This window comes from Acomys minous (assembly GCF_964271855.1).
Source record: "Acomys minous genome assembly, chromosome: 6".
NCBI classification, from domain to species: Eukaryota; Metazoa; Chordata; class Mammalia; order Rodentia; family Muridae; genus Acomys; species Acomys minous.
The window spans coordinates 89609939-89630515 of NC_140487.1; the positions used below are offsets into that span (position 1 = coordinate 89609939).

Genomic DNA, 20577 nt, shown 5'->3' on the forward strand with positions numbered 1-20577 from the left:
ACACACACACACACACACACACACACACAAGCATTTAAAATATGTTGTTGATCTGACTGTATCTCTCAATGGACTGGAATTCTCTTTGAGGGTGAGGATATGGGCTGATTACTGTTTGTATGACCATGCCTGCTACATAGTAGAATATTAATAAATTTCTGTTTAATAGATTAAATAAATGAATTCAGTAAGTGAGTAAATAGTACCAAAATTTTTATCATTTTGATTGCCGCTCATTATACCAACTGTGTTTTTTTATTACCTCACCTACTCCTTAAAATAGCCCTAATTATCACTACCATTTAAAATCAAGGATACCAATATCCAGGCCCAGATCCTCAAATGAGTCCATCTAATGCCAAACCCCACAAAGGCTTTTACTAGAGCTTCCTGCTTGCAGAGACTTTATCATGCGGATGTGAAACGTGATGCCCTCACTGTTTGGGTAAGGCATGTGGGGACCCAGGGAACACAGGTACCCATTTCTAGCAGCTCCCCAGGCAGAAATGGAAATGTAGGTTCTACAATAAGAAAAGCCAAGCAATTCATTTCTCAAAAGAGATCTTTTTTTTTTCATTCCCTTTGGTTTGTCCTATAAAATAACTTGCTCCAAGTGACAGCTCTTCACATATAAATTTCAATAATAAACTTCAGTAAATGAAAAACTGAACCAATCTGAGTCCTATTTTTCTTCTGTTGTGCATGAAAGAATAGAAATTCATAAGATAAAAAGCTAGTATCAAGTACTTGGTTAAAAAAGGGCTGAAAGGGAAAAATATTCTGGGTAATGTAGTGAGGACAATAGAAGCCTCCGCGACAACCATCTCACCTTCAGAATTTATTGTACCGAAAAGAAGAAGTGTTCAGACTGATGACCCTGGGGCAATGAAAGATTCTTAATCAAAGCCACATTAAATTAAATTATGCTCAGAATATTCTTACAAGACAGGAATGGATAGTCATACATTTAAAAATATTTTTAACAGGCTTGAAACCAAAAGAGGGGATTTTGGCAAACTCCCATCTAGCTATAGAAAAAAAATGATCCAGACTTCTTAATTCTTCCTTGGTTTATTCTCACGTGAAACAAAGGTCTGGATGTCAGATAGACAAGACTTTCCACCCAGAGCGGATGCAAACCAACAGGTGATTCCAGAAGTGCTGTAGATGTTAAAGACAATGGTTTAGCAACAAAAGAAGAGGCAGAAAAAAAACCCTATCATATTAATACTAATTGTGTGTCCTGTAATTAGCCTTTGGGCAAAGTGAAACCTTGTGTGTGGGTCCTATGGGTGAAAAGAACTGCTGAATTCAACACCAGGACAATGACTTTCAAAACTGCCCGCACCTGAAGGGCAAGTGGAAGCAACTGACGTCATGTTGAAACGTTGATTAAATAAGATAAGTTGTGCGAGAGGGCTGGGCACAAAGTAATGCTTCATAAATGTTAGCTGAATACAAATCTGTTGGAACAGACAGAAGAAAGGTTTTTGTTCTCACTTAAGGAGATGAGATAAAGGCCTGTACAGACCTAAGTCAGGCTGTCAAACATTAGCTGGAGCAGGACCTTGGAAGCCTGTCACTGTGTGTCCTTTCTGCAATAAAGGGTGGGCCTCGCTGGCCTCGGACCCGCCGCTAACAGCCTTGTGGCTGTGAAGTCAAGCCCTGCTGTTCCCACCATGGACGTGTTCACTGGCAGGAAGGGACCAGACATGATGGCCACCTCCATGGTCTGACAGCTTAGTTTGACTCCAACAAATCTTTTAAAAGAAAAAAAAACCCTCCTTAAATTCTTAAAGGAAACAAAAGCATTATCTGTCTTAACCAACCACCACCACCACAACACTTAGCTTGCGAGGATAAGGGGAAAAGGCCACCCAGAGGCAGAGAAGCACTTACACAGAAACAGTTCTGTACCTGCGGCTCTCTGAAATGACTCCAAGCAAGGAAGGAGCATCCCCATGACACCGGGTCAAGGTAGACACGAAAATGAAGTAGTGTCTGGGCACATGCAAGAACGGCAAACTGCGGACATCTCCTGATGGATCAGACAGATCTTAGGGCAATGGAAAAGGAAACGCCATTCTGATTATTGGGCGGCCACATGAACCCATGGCTGAGGCATGCCCACAGTGTGCCCACAGTGATTAACAGCTTTCCAAAATGCTGTATGAGGGGACTGGGCCTGTCCTATGGAGAAGGATCCATCTGGTACCATTTTGTGTTCCTCCTAGGAGCAGGTAAGACACGAAGACCTCTTACTTACCCAGCTATTACATCCACGGCAATCCCACATATTCTATCATCAATGTTCCATAGTGCATGTTAGCACAGAAAATGGCCTAAGTGAGAGGCCTTTGTTTTTTTTTTTTATTGGTTCTCTTCAGCTTCTCGAAATCATTTTTGTGTGAGAGTCCTCCTTCAAAAAACTCACTGCAGATTAAACAGTTTTGGAAGGCTGTTTGATGGACTCCTAAGTGAATATTATTCTCAGAAATGGGACTGATCAATGTCTCAGGATGTGATTATTGTAGTTTTCAACGCTGACACACTTTTCCCTGACATAACGGAGGGCCGGAGGAAAATGAAGGGAGCAAGCCAGAGATACTTATTCCCTTGCTGCTATCTGCCGCTCTGTTTCTCAGAAGACATCAGACAATATAGACTTGCTCCTAAGACCAGCTGGATGCAGCATAGAGCTGCAGTGGAGAGAGGAGCAGCGATTAGTGTCGAAGATAAAAATAGAGACTTCGGAGTCAAACACACACGGTTCAACCTTTCCAAGCTACTTAGAAGACGCGCTACCTTGAATAAGTTACCTAACCTTTTATTCTTGAATATATTTTCTCACATGTAAGATAGGGATAATAATACTTCATAGAACGGGGTATAAGAATCATATGGCCACACGCCAGGTGATTTTCTGTGTATTCTGCCCATATTAATACCTGTACAATAACCCAACGAGTGCTCCTATTTTAGAAATGAGGCAATTGAAGAGCAGAGGGTGACAAAACTGTCGCCCAGCTAGTGTGTAGGAAGGCTGGGGTGTATTGAGGGCTGTTAATTGCTAGGCCTGTGCCTAGCAGAGTGCTGGAGTCTAGGATATTCCTCCGGAAGACAGATAGCATGTGCACAAACGCAGACACCCTGTACCCCGCTTCCTCTTGGCTTTACGAGTCTGCTGGTTTTGTTATTAGTCTATTACATGGTGCAGTTAAAGTGGGCAGCATGCGCCGGCTTGACAAACAAAAGGATCCTGTGTGGCTGCTCAAGGAAGAGCAAATTCAACCCTGGGAAATGTTAGTTCATTTTGAATGATGACTCACCGCCGCTATTTTCACAAACAGCTTGCTAATTAAACTTTCTTATGAACTCGGCTAACCAATTTTTCCAATGCATGGAGGAAAAAAAAATCATTCATTATGGACCGGAATCCAAAATCTAATATTAACAGCACAAGCAGGATCTGTGACAAGGTAATTTGATCAGTTCGAGCATTAATAACAGTTAGGCACTGATGTCTGAGGGAGTTAATCAGCTTTTGCTGGAGATGTGCGTAGATAACTGAACAAAACATCTGGAAGGCAGACTAGAGAGCAAAGCTGGCTTATCACAGGGTGCCGACTATTTGCCTTTCCCTTATAAATCCCCGTCCGCTTACAGCATCCTATCAGCTGAGTGACCACAGTAATATCCTGAACCGGCAGTACTTCAACAACTCGCTGGCATATTAGCAGTTCATCTAATCTCACAACACCCAGAAAGGAGGGAGCACCATTCACTCCCCTTTTATGGAAGCACCTAAGGGACACATTGTCCTGATAACACAGGAAGTTTGCAGCCAGTGCTAGAGTAACAGCCTGGTAGGCCCTTCTATGTTACTACACTGGCTTAATTACCCCCAAGAAATATAATATACATGTGTATTTAGTGTCTGTGTATGCACATGTATACATATATTCATGTGTGTGGATGTGTGTGTGTGTTATGCATATGTGTGCATGTGTGTGGAGGTATGAGGATAAGCTTGGTGTAATTTCTCATGCACCGTCTTTTTTTTTTTTTTCCTTCCCCTGAGACAGATTCTTTCATTGACCTGGATCTTGAGCAGTCGGCAGGACTGGTGGCTGGTGAGCCCTAGGGAATCTGCCTGTCTCTGCCTCCTCAGCACCAGGATTATAAGAACAGGATACCATCCCTGTTCTCTCTCTCTCTCTCTCTCTCTCTCTCTCTCTCTCTCTCTCTCTCTCTCTTTCTCTCTTTTTAAAGCACCGGTTCTGTGGGTCCAACTCAGGTCCTTGCAAGCACTTAACTCACTGAAGTATTTCTCCAGGCCTTAAAATGGTTTAATTATTAAAATTTTATCTCGATGCTTTCAAATATTGAACTAAAGACTTTTACTCACAGTCTTCCCAAACCACCAAACTTGTTACTCGTTATTGCTGAAAATTGCCTTCACGTGTGTCACCAAGTTTGAACCCACAAGCACTACCAAAACAAAGCAAAGCAAAGTTTTCCTCTTTACTGGATATTGAGGACGCGGTAGTCTGAGGGGGTGGTAAAGCAACTCATGCAATGTCAGGACTCATCTATTAAGTGTGTGTGTGTGTGTGTGTGTGTGTGTGTGTGTGTGCGTGTGTGATGGCAACCATTACTGAATATGATTTAAGTTTGATATGGTTTGGTATTCTGAGTAGAAAGTGTTTGGTGGATGTGGACAGGTTTGGGGACAGTGGCGCTGTTGGGTAGGGCTCGTCCTTTTGTACCCAGGGTGGCTGTCTCATCCGCAGCGCTACACTGATAACAAGGGGAAGAGCAAAAGAAGATAAGAACTGGTTTGCGTTTCGTGGTCAGTAGCAAGACATGAGAATGACATTTTGCCCAGACTGGGGTTCTGCCCAGATCCATAGAAGTCCTCACCCAAAAGATGGAAGCCATGGAGTAAACGAAATCCTGCGTGCCCGACCTTGCAAACTAAAGGGAGAGAGAAGCCTGCAGAGACTCAAGGCAGCGCTTCCCTGAAGGGCAGCAGGCAAGGACGGCTTGCTTTGGAGCTGTTCTCTTGGAATAGTGTATACACATCTCAGGTTGTACAAACAGGAACTCCACTCAGGCAGCTTCTCCATGTTACTGCCAGCCTTTGACATAAAAAAAAAAATCAATCCAAATTGGATCCAGGGAAGAGATAAGAGCAAAGGAAAATGCCATGATTATGATTTCTGGATTCGCAGCCTATCTTGCATTATAGCTGGCAGCTGTCACCACAACCAGACACCTGGAAATCCAGAGAAAGGGCTATGGAGATGCTGGTAGAAAGCACAGGATGGAGCTGGGGTCCTGGTTGACACTTGAAAAGGTGACAAAAGTTGTCACATCTGTTTTTCCTTCCTATGAAAGAGAACTCTGGATAGCTTGTCTGTCCATTCTCAGACACATCACGTTTAATTTACTAACTTTCCACTGGTGTCTTTTTAACTGAGCCATTTTATTTTATTTAATACATTTTTATTAATTTATACATATTACATCTCAGTTGTTAGCCCATCCCATGTATCCTCCCATTCCTCCCTTCCTCCCACTTCCCCCCTACTCCCCTCCCCTCCCCTAAGTCTGTGTCTGAGGGGGACCTCCTCCCCCTGAATATGCTCATACGGTATCAAGTCTCTCCTTGGTGACCTCTTATCTTTCCTCTGAGTGCCACCAGGCATCTCCGTCCAAGGGACATGCTCAAATATGGGGCACCAGAGTTTGTGTGAAAGTTAGATCTCCTTCTCCACTCAACAGTGGAGAATGTCCATCGGCTAGTCCGGGTAGGGGTTCAAGGTTTTTACTGCCTATTTTTTCCTTGGCTGTTGCCACAGTTTGCGGAGGGCCCCAGGGCCCAGACTCGTCTGTAGTTTTCCAGGACCCACTGGATCCTTCCATTTCCTCTTTCTCCCAGGCTTCTCACACCTAAAGTTTCAATAGGATGTCCTCCCCTCTTACCCACTATTCTGGTAGGTACTAACTGAGCCATTTTAATATTAACTCTTTATCTTATAAGCCAACTCAAGTCCTTTCAGCCCAAAGTGGTGTAAGTATAAATAATAAGGCAGAATAAGAAGTTGGGCAGGAAATTGAGGGGGAGGGAGAAGGCGAAGAGGAGGAGCTAGGGCAAGATAAACGCGCTACATGATTAATTCAAGTCTTCTTTGGGTTTCCCTGGTGCCACTGGTAAAGTTTAGACAATTGCATGTGTTGGATGCCCCAACGGGTTAAAGAAAGCACTGAAAAGGAAAGCCTCTGACAACCAACGTGAGCCAACACATGGCTTATATCACGAATGAGAATTACTTAATCTTATTCAAAAGTGATGAGAAATTCCCAAGCAGCCACAGTACGGAGAGTTGGTATTCAAACCCGGGCACCCACCTTTTGTCGATTGGGTCCCGCGGCTCAGCAGACTTTCAAGTATCAAACGAGAGCTGATTAGAAAATCAGACTTATGGGGGCACCAGAGCTCATGTCAGAGTTAGTCCCTGCTCTCCACATAACTGTGGAGGATGTCATGTCCATTGGCTAGATCAGAGTAGGTGACGACCTCCCCTTGGTGGGGAGCCCTGGTGGCACTCCAAGAAAGAATAGGCAGACTACCAAGATGAGACTTGTCAGCCTGCGACCAGAAAGTGGGGGAGGAGATCCCCCTCAGACATGGACCTAAGGGAGGGGAATAGGGTGGGGGTGGGAGGGTAGGAGGAATGAAAGGATACGAGTGATGGGAGAACAGTGGAGTTGTAATCTGAATAAATTAATTTAAAAAAAAAAAAGACAGAAAATCAGACTTATAAATCAGCAAATAAAACGATGTGGAAAAAGAGTCAGTGAGCAAACCTGACCTCAGGAGGATGACTATGTTGGGTAGGACTATTTATTAGCAAAGTAGAAGGCACTACCAGGCTTGGCTTGAACTCTCAGCTTCCTTTACTAGCTGTAACCTTGAATGAAGTACTTACTCTCCCTGAGCTATGGTTTCTTCATTGACAAAGAGGGGATGGAAAACCGACCTTGTGAAGTAGCCCTAACTGCTCCATTCACTGTTCTTTGATAATGTTCATATTACTCATCTTGGGTTGCTTATAGCAAAATATTCTGATTCATGTAGATTTTTAAAAAAAAAACATAAATTAATTTTATTATAGTTCTGGAGGCTGGAAGCCCAAGATCAGGGTACCAGCATGATTGGGTTCCGGCATTCAGAGGACTGCCTTACTTGATGTGCAGAGGCAGAGAGAGCTCTGCTTTCTCTTTTCCTTCTCATTAGGATACTAATATTGTTGGATCCTATCCACATGACCTCATTTAACCTTAATTACTTGGGCAAAGGCCCTGTTTCCAGTTATTCTGAGGACTAGGATTTCAGCATACGAATCTGGTGGGTGAGGAGACATAAACATTTTCTCCTTAGCAATACCTCTGAAGCTTGGATCAATGGCCTCCTTACCATATATTGCTTTTTCTACAATCTATTTTCTGCTATGTTTAAAGGCCACTCTTTTTTGACACTTGTTCTTAGTGTCACCCTCAGCCCTTTGTCACCCTTTATTCCTTTGAATATGCAAAGCTGATGTTGTCTTCACCTTCACGGAGTAGAAACAGAACGGTGAGATAATAAGACAGAGTGTAGGTTTTTACAGTCAGACAGACCAAACCCCTCTCCTCAGATAATTCGAGGCTTGGTACCCTCTTCTGCAAACCGGGTTAATAACCACTGATCATGGAAAATAGAAAACTTCAGTGAAATTGCAGATCCTGCATGCCTGCCACCATAGCTGCCACCTAGCAGGCACCCTGTCAAATCTTCATCTTGCATTGTTATGAATCAATTCTCTTTTGCTGTCTTTTCAAAGATTTTTGTGTGTACGTATGTATGTGGTATATATGTGTTGATGTGTTTGTTGTGTATGTGTACATGTGTGTGCATGTGCATGGAGGCCAGAGGTCAGTGCTGGGCATCTTCCTCAATTGCTCTCCACTTTATTTCTGAGACAAGCTCAGTCATTGCACGTGGAGCTCACTGCTTTGGCTAGAACTGCGTGGCCATCACGCTGTAGGGAGCTTCCTGCCTCTGTTGCTCAGCATCGTGAGTACAGGTATAAACCACCCCTCCAGGCTCTGTATGTGGGTGCTGGGATCCAAACTCAGGTCCCCACGCCTGTGCAGTAAGCCTTTTACTCACTCACCCATCTACTTAGCTCATTTCAATAATTTTAATAGTCAAGCATAGGAAAGGTAAGATTGGACTTTGATTAAACCGAATCAAACCACCTTAGAAAGTAGAAAAGGTGGCTGTGCTTCGTAAGATGGTCACCTATCTCTTTTCATATGTGTGGGCAGCTCAAGGACTACAATATCCAGCCTTTCCTCCCTCACTGTCCCTATAGTAGCATGTGCTGTATTTTTGGATTTCCTCATAAATCCTGACAGAGTTTAAGAGAGGGCAGAGAATAATGCTTATTTGGTCTGAGTGAGTAGACACTAAATATATACTGTTGGCTGATTGAAAATGCTTTACAAATGTAAAAAGCCGTATACAGATATATAGCCTCTGTCTGAATTTTATCTTTTCTCCAAACTAGAAATATCTTCCCCTATCGAAGCTCAATTTTGGTACCGTAGGAAAAAAAGGAAAAGGCAACTTAAAAGATTTTTAGTGCTCATGAAGCATAAAGACAGACACAGAGTTCATCAGTTCAGAGCGTAAAAGGGAGATGCAGGATGGGGCGAGGCCGACTGAAAAGGAACTCACTACTCCCACACCTCTCTGAAGATGAGGAAAATAAATTTCCCCGTACACATTTCAGAAGGCACTTTCTTCCTTCCCTGAATCTGATGAAGCACATTTTTAGATAATGTGTGGAAATTTCAGTTTTATATTACCTTCCTTCTTAGTTCCTAGTTGTAATCGACTGGCCATTTTACAGAGGTGTGTGTGTGTGTGTGTGTGTGTGTGTGTGTGTGTGTGTGTGTGTGTGTACATGTGCGTGAATATATGTGAATATGCACATATGTGAGTGTGTGTGCATGTGTGTGTACAGATGTGTGAGTATGTGACTGTGAGTGTGTGAGTGTGTGTGTACATGTGTGTGAATGTATGTGAATATGCACATATGTGAGTGTGTGTGCATGTGTGTGTACAGATGTGTGAGTACGTGAGTGTGTGTGTGTGTGTGTGTGTGTGTGTGTGTGTGTGTGTGTGTTAGGAGACAGACAGGAGGCTAGGTGAACAGGGAATTGGTCTTATGAACCAACCAGTCATCTCAAGCACAGAAATAGAAACGCCTTAAAGCACTCCAGCTGACTCACATCCTAGGTATAAGCCCTTGAGACATCTCTCCAGGCATGAGAGGATAGCTCCCTACCCAAGTTTGGAATCAGGGCAGGACTGTTAGATTTGGAGGGGAAGATGAAGAGGAAGATAACCATGAGGCCAAGGGAACCATAGCTGGCCTATAATCCTGACTACTGCCATTCTGGGTACAAACAAAAGGAAACACTTGGGAGAATCCTGAAGTGCCAGCACAAACGCTAAACCTCACAGCTCCACTCAACTGCCACGTTCTAATTAGAAGCAATGGAAGGTCCCTGCCCTCGATGGGTGTGGGAGAGGCAGGATGATTACATGGTTTGCTGTCTACACTTAATGTTCTGACAGTCTTGTTCTCCTTCATAAGGTAGACTCCTCTTCTCCTAGTTTGCAATCCATGTAGGCTTCCAAATTTGCTCCACATCTAACATTTTGCCACTACCTTCCTGTAACAGTACTTAACCCCTTTTCCAAGTCAACACATCAAAATTCTTTTATTCTTCTCGGTGGCACACCTATAAGGTGACTTCAGGGAGGTGACACATACAAATCAGGAGACCCAGTGCTCTCTATTTTTACAAATCAGAGGGGGAAAAAAAAGCATGCTCATAAGTGATGCTGTTTCCTACACTCTCGCCTTCACTAGCAAATACCCATCTCATGTGCATATAAGAAAACTTCATTTAGATAATATCTTGGGATTTTCTTGGACATGCATAATTTTGGTTGTGTTTAATCACAGCAAAGTCGTAGTTATTTTTGGCATGCTTAAGTTCATCTGGCAATGCAGCTTCACACTGGACCACTGCTTCCAAAGAGCCGCCTCCACCTTAGAGCTGTTCTTCCTATGGCCAAAGCACAGAGGGAGAAGAACCTGAAATGGCGGCTCTATTTCTTAGTCTTTCTTCTCTCTATCCATCGTTCTCATCTTCTGCAACAGCATCAGCTAACACACCTACTTCCCTCAAGCACCAGAGTGTTAGGGTCTGTCCATATCCCAGTGAGCAATGCAGTGCGTTTGGACTGCTCTAGTCTCAAAAACTCCTGTAGAACTGTAACTTGTATAAATGGACAGAGAACATTCTTAAAAGCTGTGCCTGTGCAGACACATGGAGAAGAAAATCAAGTATGGATGTAGTTTGTTTTTTTTTTTGAGTAGGCATCTCAAAGGTATGTACTGCCTTATACTAATTTCTTTCTTTATAGGTTGTGTGTGTGTGTGTGTGTGTGTGTGTGTGTGTGTGTGTGTGTCTCAGTCTGACTGTTGTGTGTTGTTTTGGAACTAGGGCCTTATGTATACTAAGCAGGCACACTACCACTGAGCTATAGCCACAGCTCTCTCTAGGGAATTTCTTTTGTTATTCCCCCACCCACCCCGCCTTCTTTACCTGTTTTGGGGTGGGTCAGTAACAAGATAGACATTTATAATAATAAAATTTAGACACAGCTGGCCTGACTTTAGATGTACCTGAGTTACCTTATTCTGTCCTGGCCAAGCTATATGCTTCTTTCTCTAAAATACCAATCACAGAGAAATTTGCGCTCCATAAGGAAAAACAAAATCCTAAACAACAAAGTAAAACAAAGACTAGGAACTTAAATGGATTCTCCGAAGTCCACAAGAAATACATAATTCTTCCCTGGCTTGGTGGTCTTTGCCTGAACTGTGAGGGTCACATGATATTTCCCTTTCTCTGTAGCAGCAGGTGGATGGAGGAAAAAAGCTAAGGCTCGGCTCTCTGTGATGTCATGTGCCCATGGCTATCCCCAGAAACAACTCAGGATATATCTTTTGTCTCCCGAGCACCTAGATTAAATGTCTTTTTCCACTTGCAAAAATGACATGTCGAGTGTTCCCAAGAAGGCGTTACTTAGCAAGTGAACAGAGAGGTACAAGAACACTAGAGGGGAACCTGGAATCTGGTACTTTCCATAAAGCCTGAACTCTGAAGAAAGATGCAAGTTGAGATATGTCCCCAATGGATGACAAATATTGTTGCACAGGAGCCTTGTTTAAGGGCCTGGTGCAACAGAAGTGCATTAAAGGGCACCCAGCAACCTCTCCTCCCAGGAACAGTGTTGCTTTGAGTTATGCGGAGAGGGTAAGCTGCCTTCACCTTGCACACGTTCCCACAATGAAGCCAGACTTTTAGGTGATTCCTGCACTCACAGAGGAGGACTGAGCCTTGTTTCAGTGTCCTTACCCAAGCTGTGCCCTGTGGGGACGGAGCGAGGTGTGTCCAGCGCTTAGCAAGTACCCAGCGCACTAAGTGCTTGTTGAAGCGTGTCCTCTTACCACTAACATCCTAAACCACGTTTCTTCTGTGCGTTCGCCCACACGAGGAAGTCAATAACAGCCCACAGGCCAAGAGTCAGTCTGGCTTGCCCTTAAAGCGGTCAACAAACACAGTCATTTCCTCTCGAGGTATCTGAACTTCTCAGACCCCACCCACCGGCCTCTCCTAGGGAGTGGCTTGGGGTTCGGAAATCTTAATCTTAAATTCTTATCTTTTTGTCAGCTCCCCCTCCCCCAAGTCCTCCCACTGGGTATTTAGAACTTCTTGTAAACTTCACAGGATCGAGATGCATCGAGATCTGTAGGAGGTGTTGGAGGAAAAGGGGGGACTTGGGATGTTAAAATTCAGGGCAACAAAAAAAAATACCTATGATGTCATTCAGCCTGACTTTTGGACTAGCCGCAGCCTTTTCACTTGCCCGGTGTGATACTTCACTCTTGCTGACCTGTGTTGTGACTGAACCCCAAAGCAGGCCTCTGAGGGGTCCCGTGGTTAGGGTGCTTCCCCCCCCCCCCCGCCCCTTCCGCACCTCCCGACAGCCCGCATCTCCCCCTCCCTCGCTGACTTTTGGCGTAGCCAATTAAACCTGAACAACGGGCGGATGGAGGAAATATGCTGCATCTATGGAATGGTACAGCAGGGACCAGTTTCACTGTTAATTTAAAATGCTAGAATTAATTAGGTAGTGTAAATGAAGAATTTAATAAGCGGTCTTTACAACCATAAGTTCTACTTTTATTAAACACTGCTACCAAATGAGGGCAAATATCTCTGGTCTGTCTGTATTTCCCTGCCTCATTCCTATAAGTTCTCTATAAATAAGGGGGTCTTTATTTTTTTTGGCCTGAAATTTAAAAAAATAATTACATAATTATAAATTTATGCCCGATTTGTATCTCTGCCTTCAACCCATAAGCTTCGTCTTTAAGGCCAGATGCTGCTGTATGTCTCTGCTTGTGCTCGATAGGGTGCTAAACAAACCAGAGTTGACAATTTTGGTTTTGTATACCAAATTAAAGGCTGTCTTCGAAGCTGTCACTCCTATTCAAATCCACTCGGTGAACTACCGAATTAGCATTCCTTCAGTAAAGGAATCTGCTTGCTTAAACATGTGTCTTCAGAAAACAAGGAACAACACCATGAATCAGTCCTTAAAAAAAAAAAAAAGAAAGAAAGAAAGAAAAAAAAGAAAGAAAGCTCTCCCTACCACTCCGAGGGGACTCTCCTGGAAAGGTGATTAGTAACAGCCACTCACTAATACAGCCGCAGAGTCTCAATTTAGAATGTAAGGCAAGACCCGAAATACATTTTTCTATATAGGAGTGGGAGGAAGAATCATATGGTTAACTGGTTTTAATTTGGTTTGAATTATCATCCCATTATGTAAAGACTATTCAAGGAATCTAAACATTGGCTTTATGAAAACACAGGCATTTTTGTTAAAGAACAGAAGATCCAGCACACATGGGCAAATGCTGGAAATCCTGCTCCCGTTAGGGAGTCTGGACGTAAGCTTTTCATCTTGACCACGCTCCCTTATGGATACCAGCTATATCTTCCTAAGTAGCACCCTCCACTGACTAAGGACTCCAATGGGCATCCTTCTGGGTGTGATACACCCGGTCTCTTAACTTCGTCCTTACAACACCCTCTTTAAGTATCATGTTCCAATTTTACGGCTGAAGAAATTGTGTTGGGGGATTGTGTGACTTACACGTAGCAAATGGCTCTGGTATTTAGCTTTGTACTTAATTTATAAAGGAGGTACATTTACCTGTGACTCAGAAGAATAAAAGAATGTATTTGTTTGTTGTACATGTATACATTCAAAATGGGGATGGTGTCTTATCCTGGTAATCACAGCTCTTCATTTTGACTTCTGCAAGCCGGTTGCTTGTCAGTTAAACTGAGACAGCAGTCAACGTTTACGACTGACAAGTCCTCAAGGTTGACGTGAATGAGTTTAAGAGCGGAGCACTGCTGGTAGCAGCTTCACCGCCCTCATTATGCAGCTCATTAATAAAAAAAATATTCTCACTTCCTATAAGATTATAGGAAAAATTTCCCCAAACAGGCATAGTATAACTGTCTGACAAACATTAAAATCCTGATTATATTGAGGTCCTATGGGAGTAAGGGTATTGCTTTGTTTTTAAGCACAAGGTCAAGAGGAACGCGGTTAATTAAAGAGCATCTTTAAAATGAACAAATATGAGATAAGATATCTCCCATATGTATCCTCATTAGGATACTCCCTTCCTCCGTAGAGTATTTACATTCTAGAATGATCTGCTTTCTCTGGCACTTGTTCTTCTCAGAGACAAAGAGCAATTATATCATCTTCTTCTGGGCTCCCTTTAAAACTCTTGTCGTGACGTACGGAAGAAAACTGGGCACAGACAAACCAAACGTCTGAGAAGAGAAGAAAGAACTAGAAGCAGAGAGAAGACAAGGGAGGAAAGACAGAAAGCAGAACTCAGGACTGAAGTGCAGAGGAGGAGTTGGGGGGGGAACAGCTCAGCTGGTAGAGCACTTGCCCAGCGTGCATGAAGCCCTTATGTCTAGCATCCATAAAAGCAGGCATGGCAGTCAGAATGCAGAGGCATCCTCAGCTTTCCAACCAGTGCCAGCCTGGGATACGCGAGACCCTGTCTTTAAAAAAAAAAGAAAAGAAAAGAAAAGGTAGTACGTGGTGGCATATGCCTTTAATCCCAGTACTCGGGAGGCAGTCAGATCTCTGAGTTTAAGGCCAGACTGGTCTACACAGAGAAACCCTGTCTTGAAAAATCAAAACCCAAACAAACAGACAAGCAAAAAAGTAGGGGCAGCTGATTAAGACCAAATGAGTATAAAACCACGGAATCATTTCACATAAAGGTAAAATGAACTTCAAAAGTTTCATCTGCTTCTTAGTCCTGTCAGCCTGCGGGGAGGCACTCTGCGATGTACACGTGTGCATGGGGTGTGAACTTATGACGTATATACATGTATCCTCATGCACAGGATAAGTGGTATAGACACTGAGACGCACTGCCACACACATGCAATGTGTCTGAGATCTGCTGTGAATCCCTAGCCCGAATGTTGAAGAGCATACCTGTAATTTTGTCTCTCACGAGCTTGCAAGATTCTATTTCACCAATGCTCCCAAAGAGACTCCTGAATTCCTCCTGGGTCATATTCTGGGGTAAGTAGTTGACGATGAGGTTAGTTTTGCTGTCGTCGGTGGCTGCGCCCGTCTGCATGGGAGAAGGACAGTTTCTGTTGTTGCTGGAGGGTCCATTGCTTGTATTGGATGTCGGTCCATTTGACACCTGAGGCTCCATGGTGCTAATTATCTAAATAAAGAAAAATAAATATTTTGAAATCTCAGAAGACACAAAGTCTGTTTCCATATTCCTTTTTTTTTTAATTTGCTGAAAAGGAAAGAAAAAGATGAGGCAAGATGGAGTAAAGAGACTTGGGCTGCTAATACAGCCAATTTAGAAGCATGTTTTTAACTAGGATGTTAAGTTCCCTTTGCTATTTTTAGGCCAGCCCCTAGATCTTGAACACAGACTAGAATGCAGTGGGAACTCTCCCATTATTTTGTTAATGAAAAGCTAATTCCTGTTTTCATTACACAATCACTCTCAGAAATGTATACTTAAGCCACACCAAATTATAATTAAAATGTAAAGTAATAATCATGATTAAAATTATAGTTCTATTAAAGCTGAAAAAGCTAAATATAGAGAACTAAATTCACAAGATCAAATACAGTACCTGTTTATTAACTATCTCATAAAATAAAATGACATTAAATTAAGTGGAGCTGTTCCATTTGGGAAGGTCTTGGATTTCCCTTCATGTTTAAACACTGATCAAACTTCTGTTTTCATGAGTGTATTCTGGGGAGATGCAAAGTCATCTAATTGAGAAAAAAAATCCAGCCATTCTGTTATTATTTTTCCTGAGGTCTCTAATAAAACAGATGAAAATACAAATAAATTTTTTTCTAGGCCTTCATCTTTGGTCTGGCATAGCCTAAGGTTCTTACTTATTACTCAAAGAGGACTTTCTCTTAATATAAATATTTGTATATATATATATATAAAGATATGGGAACTGTCCCAGGAAGCATTAAAAAAAAGAGTTTCTTTTCTTTTTCTTTTTTTTTTTGAGACAGGGTTTCTCTGTGTAGTCTTGGCTATCCTGCAACTCACTTTGTAGACCAGACTGGCCTTGAACTCACAGCGATCCACCTGCCTCTGCCTCCTGAGTGCTGGGTGTGTGCCACCACGCCTGGCAGGATCACATAATCTTAAGAGGTCACAGAAAACTGAAGGCTGGCAACAGGTATTTCATTATTCCTGCTTACTGGAAAAGGGAATGCAGGGAAAGTACAAAGGAGATGATACAATAGTGGGATCAAGCTCAAAAATGCAGGACTTGAAGATGCTCTGCACAGGAAGACTAAAATAGAAAACCCACTAAATCACAGAGCTGAAAGGTAACTAACACTCTAGGGAGTAAATCTAGTTCATCCATGTTTGAGATGATGTCAAGACATTCAATGACTGTAGAAAAGTGGGGCAGTGTCTGAGTGTGATAGAGACCACTAGAATCCTTCTTATAGTATCCAAATGTAGTATTGTTCCCTAGTTGACTGTGCTGGTTGTGATTTTTGTCAATTTGCCACAAACCAGGATCATCTGGGAAGAGGGAATTGAGAAAATGGCTCCATCAGATTGCTTGTGGACAATTCTGTGGTGGGCATTTTCTTGGTTAATGATGGATGTGGGAACTGACTGAAAAGTTGTGCCACTCCTGGGAAGATGGTCCTGGGGTATGTAAGAAAGCAAACTTAGCGAGCTGGGACGAGCAAGTCAGTAAGCAGAGTCCACTATAGTTTCTGCTTCAGTTCCTGCCTCCAGGTTCCTGCCGTAAGTGCCTGTTTTGGATTTGCTCACTAGACTGTGATCCAGGAGACGTAAGCCAAATAAACCCTTTCCTTCTCAAGTTGTCTTTGATCATGGTCTATCACAGCAATAGAAGCCTAAAAAAGATATTGTCTATCATGATACGGTTTGTATCACCTTTAAAATTGCCACCAACTACTGGAGACCATGCTCTGCCCCTCACCAGCTCTACGATGTCTGGCAAGCCTTGCCAAATGATGGGAAGGGAGAAGACATTTGTACAGCTGTTGAGCAGTGGTGAAAACAACCACAGTCCCTGATACTTACTAATGTCATTCTGCCTGTCACCTGTTGGGACTTCTCTTAACAGATTTCCCACAAGAGGGCGAGGGTACATATTCTAATATGTTTTCCATCTCAGCCCTTGGGAAGACCAGGGATAGATGACATCTGATAGCCAGTTCCTCGGGTGGTTACTGTTCGAGTACAAACATTTTCATGGACTATAACAAATGTGTCATAAGATATGTGAATCTCAAGGCTACAACTCAAGCGTGTTTACAGCGCTGGATAACTTCCTCTAGGTCATAATATGTAATATGACGAGCATGACAGCAATCCTCTTATCCTGTTCTATATTTACATCGGTCACGCCAAGATAACCATTATTCTAACTCCCAGTCCCATAGATTGTGTATATCTTTGCAAACTTCATATACATAGTAGTACCATATGTACTCCCTTGTGGCTTGTCATATATCTGAAGTGTCATCCGTGTTGTTGCACACAGCCATAGGCTGCTCGTCTTTACTGTCACAGAGAATTCCATTGTATGGAATTAACCCATCTTATCTATGGATGAACATCTAGTCTGCTTTTACTTTTCATCTGGCATAACTGATGACAATGAGCACTAGGTACATGCCTTTTTTTGGGGTCATAAGGGATGTGTACAATAAGCTCTAATGGATGCTGCCACTGGGTTTTCAAAATGCTTACACCAACTTAACATTCTTGCAGCAGAGAATGAATATTTTGGCTGTTTTATATTCTCCTCAATATTTGGTGATTTTTTTTAAAAGATAAAGTTTTGTTTTTATCCATTTTATCATCTGAAGCAGAGTGGTATAGTAAAAATGAATAAATCTCTTCTTTCCATTTGATGCTGTTTTGAGTGGAAGCCATATGAGTATTACTGTTAAGAGAATTTTGCTTTCCCCTCCCTTTGTATCTACACATATATTTGTAGCCCAGGTTGACCCTCCATTCCGAATCCTTTGGCATTATCCACCGCCCAAACGCAGAGATTTAAAGGTATGAGTCACATAATGGCTGGCTAGAAATTTTTTAAATTGTATTTTATGGAGAGAGAGAGAGAGAGAGAGAGAGAGAGAGAGAGAGAGAGAGAGAGAGAGAGACAGAGAGAGGTTTGTGTATACCATGACGTAAAGGTAGAGGTCAGAGGATACTTGCAGGAGTTGGTTCTTTCCCCTTCACTATGTAGGTTCCTGGGATTAAATTCAGATTTTCAAGCTTGGTGCAAATGCCTTCACCTGGTGCAGCATATTACCCACCCAGGAATGGGTTTTTTTTGAGTCAAATTGCCTTAAAATTCTAGTTCTACCACTTATTAGCTGTGTGTTCTCAGGCGGGCTACTTCCACTCTTTTTTCTGAGCTAGAAGGAAGGGCAGCATGCACTGCTGCCTTGAGAATGAGGGTTCTCATCCGTGGGGTGTCTGGAACATAAAGCGCCTGGAGGCATCATGGGTATTATTCCTTCCCATGTCCAACACAGGCGAGTGTTACTCTATTTCTTCTTTTGACGTTTACATATGGGGAATGAAATCATAAGAAAAACATGGAGTCTTGAGACAGCAAGCCAAGGAAACGAGGCCGACTGAGGGAGATGGAGAGCGTCTACGTTTCTTTACCATCACGTAAGTAACTTAAGTGGCTCCGCTTCTCACATCACCAGAACTTTCTTCTTGGCCTCAGGTCAACTGATGGATCCCAGAAAGCTGGTCCAGACCGCAAAGAGAAAGCAAAAGGCTTCTGAGAAGAACTTTAGCTGAAGCTGTCCTTAGGCCTGAAAAAAAACCAAACTATACCTACAAAGCCCACCCAGCTGTTTCTCCCTTGAGGCTAGGGTCCAGGAGAAGACTCAGGGGTGCTGGGGAGACAAAATTATGGGGTATCAGCAAACCTCCTGGCTAGGAGGCAGGGCTTTGGGGAGCTCAACCCTTGGATTGTGTGGGCCTGTGCAATGCCTCCAGTTGGCTGTGATTGTCCTACTCCTCTTTGTGTCAGGTGTCCCCGATAACGAGCACAGGAAACACTGCAATTCCATAACAAACCTCAAAAAATCAGAACTTAGCCATTTAGAGGGGCCTCGCTGACAGAACCTCAAGCTAACCAGCTTTTGAATTCTGTTTTGGTGGTACCCCACATTTCAAATGACCTCTTCAAGTCTGTTACACAATCTGTAGTTCCCCCCCCCCTTTTTTTTTTTTGATAACCATTTTTCTTAACTTTCCCTCCCTACATTTCCGCCAAAGACACCAAGAAGACGGCCTGGACCACAACAGCTTTTCTGCTGCGAATGATGGAACATATAAAAATGTATGTCACCCCAAAGCCTCCTCCCAAGAGACATCTAGCAGGTTCGTCTTTCAGTTGCTGAATGCTCATCTCCCGGACAGACACATGATGAAAGCTCTTGTCCATGTGAGCCTCTTACAGGTAAAACTGTTCCAGGGGGCTCAGGAGGTGTCAGATCTACACAGTAATTCAGTTCCCCCGTCAGCATCTACATTTCCTCACGTGCTATGTGGGCTTCCTAATTTATGTTGGTTTCCAGAGTTGAGCCCTATCTATATATTTGACAACCCCAATTGACCCTTAACTTTTGAAAAAGTGCCATGAAATGCAGTGTTCACCACTAAGCTACTTTCACAGACTGTAGCTATAAATTGCGTCATGCCGTTTTTGTACACATGTACACATGTACTCGCGTGTGCGCTCGAGCGCGCGCGCGCGCGCGCGCGCGCACACACACACACACACACACACACACTACTGTTTTCAGTAAAAATATAGTCTGAAAACTGAGAAACTTTTGGAGATGTGTTGAATAGATCCTGTTAAGAGACCCCTCACTAGTAACGATTCAGACCAGGATACATTACAAGATAAAAAAAAAAATCAGGAATTTAAAATGTCAGCATTAAATATGGCATCTGAATGAATGAAGACTTTTTAATTACCTAGAACTAAGAGAAGTTGCTAAGAGAGAAAGATGTTGAAAGCACTAACAGGAAGCGGTGGCACTTTAAGGTTACTAAAGAGACGGCACCTGTGTTCTCTACTTTGGGGAAGGATCAGAGGTGAAGAAAACACACTTGCTGGGAAGCTGCCTAGGCAAAATCAAAACATCTGCTTCCTCCGGCGCACATCTCTAATATTCTAACAGAACTCTCTTTGCATTGTGAATAAATATATCATTTTCTCAACACACACACACACACACACACACACACACACACACACACACACACACACAGACGTACTTTAATGAAACATTCTGTATGGGCCTCACGGTGAACTTCGCAGCTGACCAGACTCCAAACTCCTAACTCCTCCCTTCTCTGACTGGCAATTAAGAACAGGATTACTGTCAGCACCCACGAAAGAGCTTTGAGGAGGTTCAGTTGACTACAAGCTCTAATGGCTGCACAAAGCAATGCATTAAATCTTTTATGTTCCTGTGATATATTTTCAGAAACATTATACAGGCAGAAAATTTGAGGGGTAAACTATCAGAGCGGTGCACAATACCGGAGGCACTCAGCTCCTGCCATTGAAGAAGTCGATGGTTTGAGTGACTAATTGCTTACACTCAACACATTAACCTCGCCCCTCCCGTCAACTCTTTTTTTTTCCCCCTGCAAAATGTATAACAAAAGCAAGAGGGAAAGCCTCAGCCATGCAGCTGTCAGATCATCATCATCAGGTTGTTTATCTCTGCAGAGGAAA

At 42.9% G+C, this 20577-nt stretch overlaps 1 protein-coding gene across 12 annotated transcripts in view; it reads right to left on the reverse strand.

Moving 5' to 3' along the window:
- Nucleotides 1–20577, reverse strand: part of ELAVL4 (ELAV like RNA binding protein 4) — a 139656-nt gene that overhangs the window by 32719 nt on the left and 86360 nt on the right. For all 12 annotated transcript variants that reach the window (XM_084785829.1, XM_084785825.1, XM_084785831.1 and 9 more), the window contains one exon: nt 14741–14981. In XM_084785829.1, the coding sequence (XP_084641955.1) occupies nt 14741–14981 (241 nt within the window). The remainder of the gene's footprint in view (nt 1–14740; nt 14982–20577) is intronic.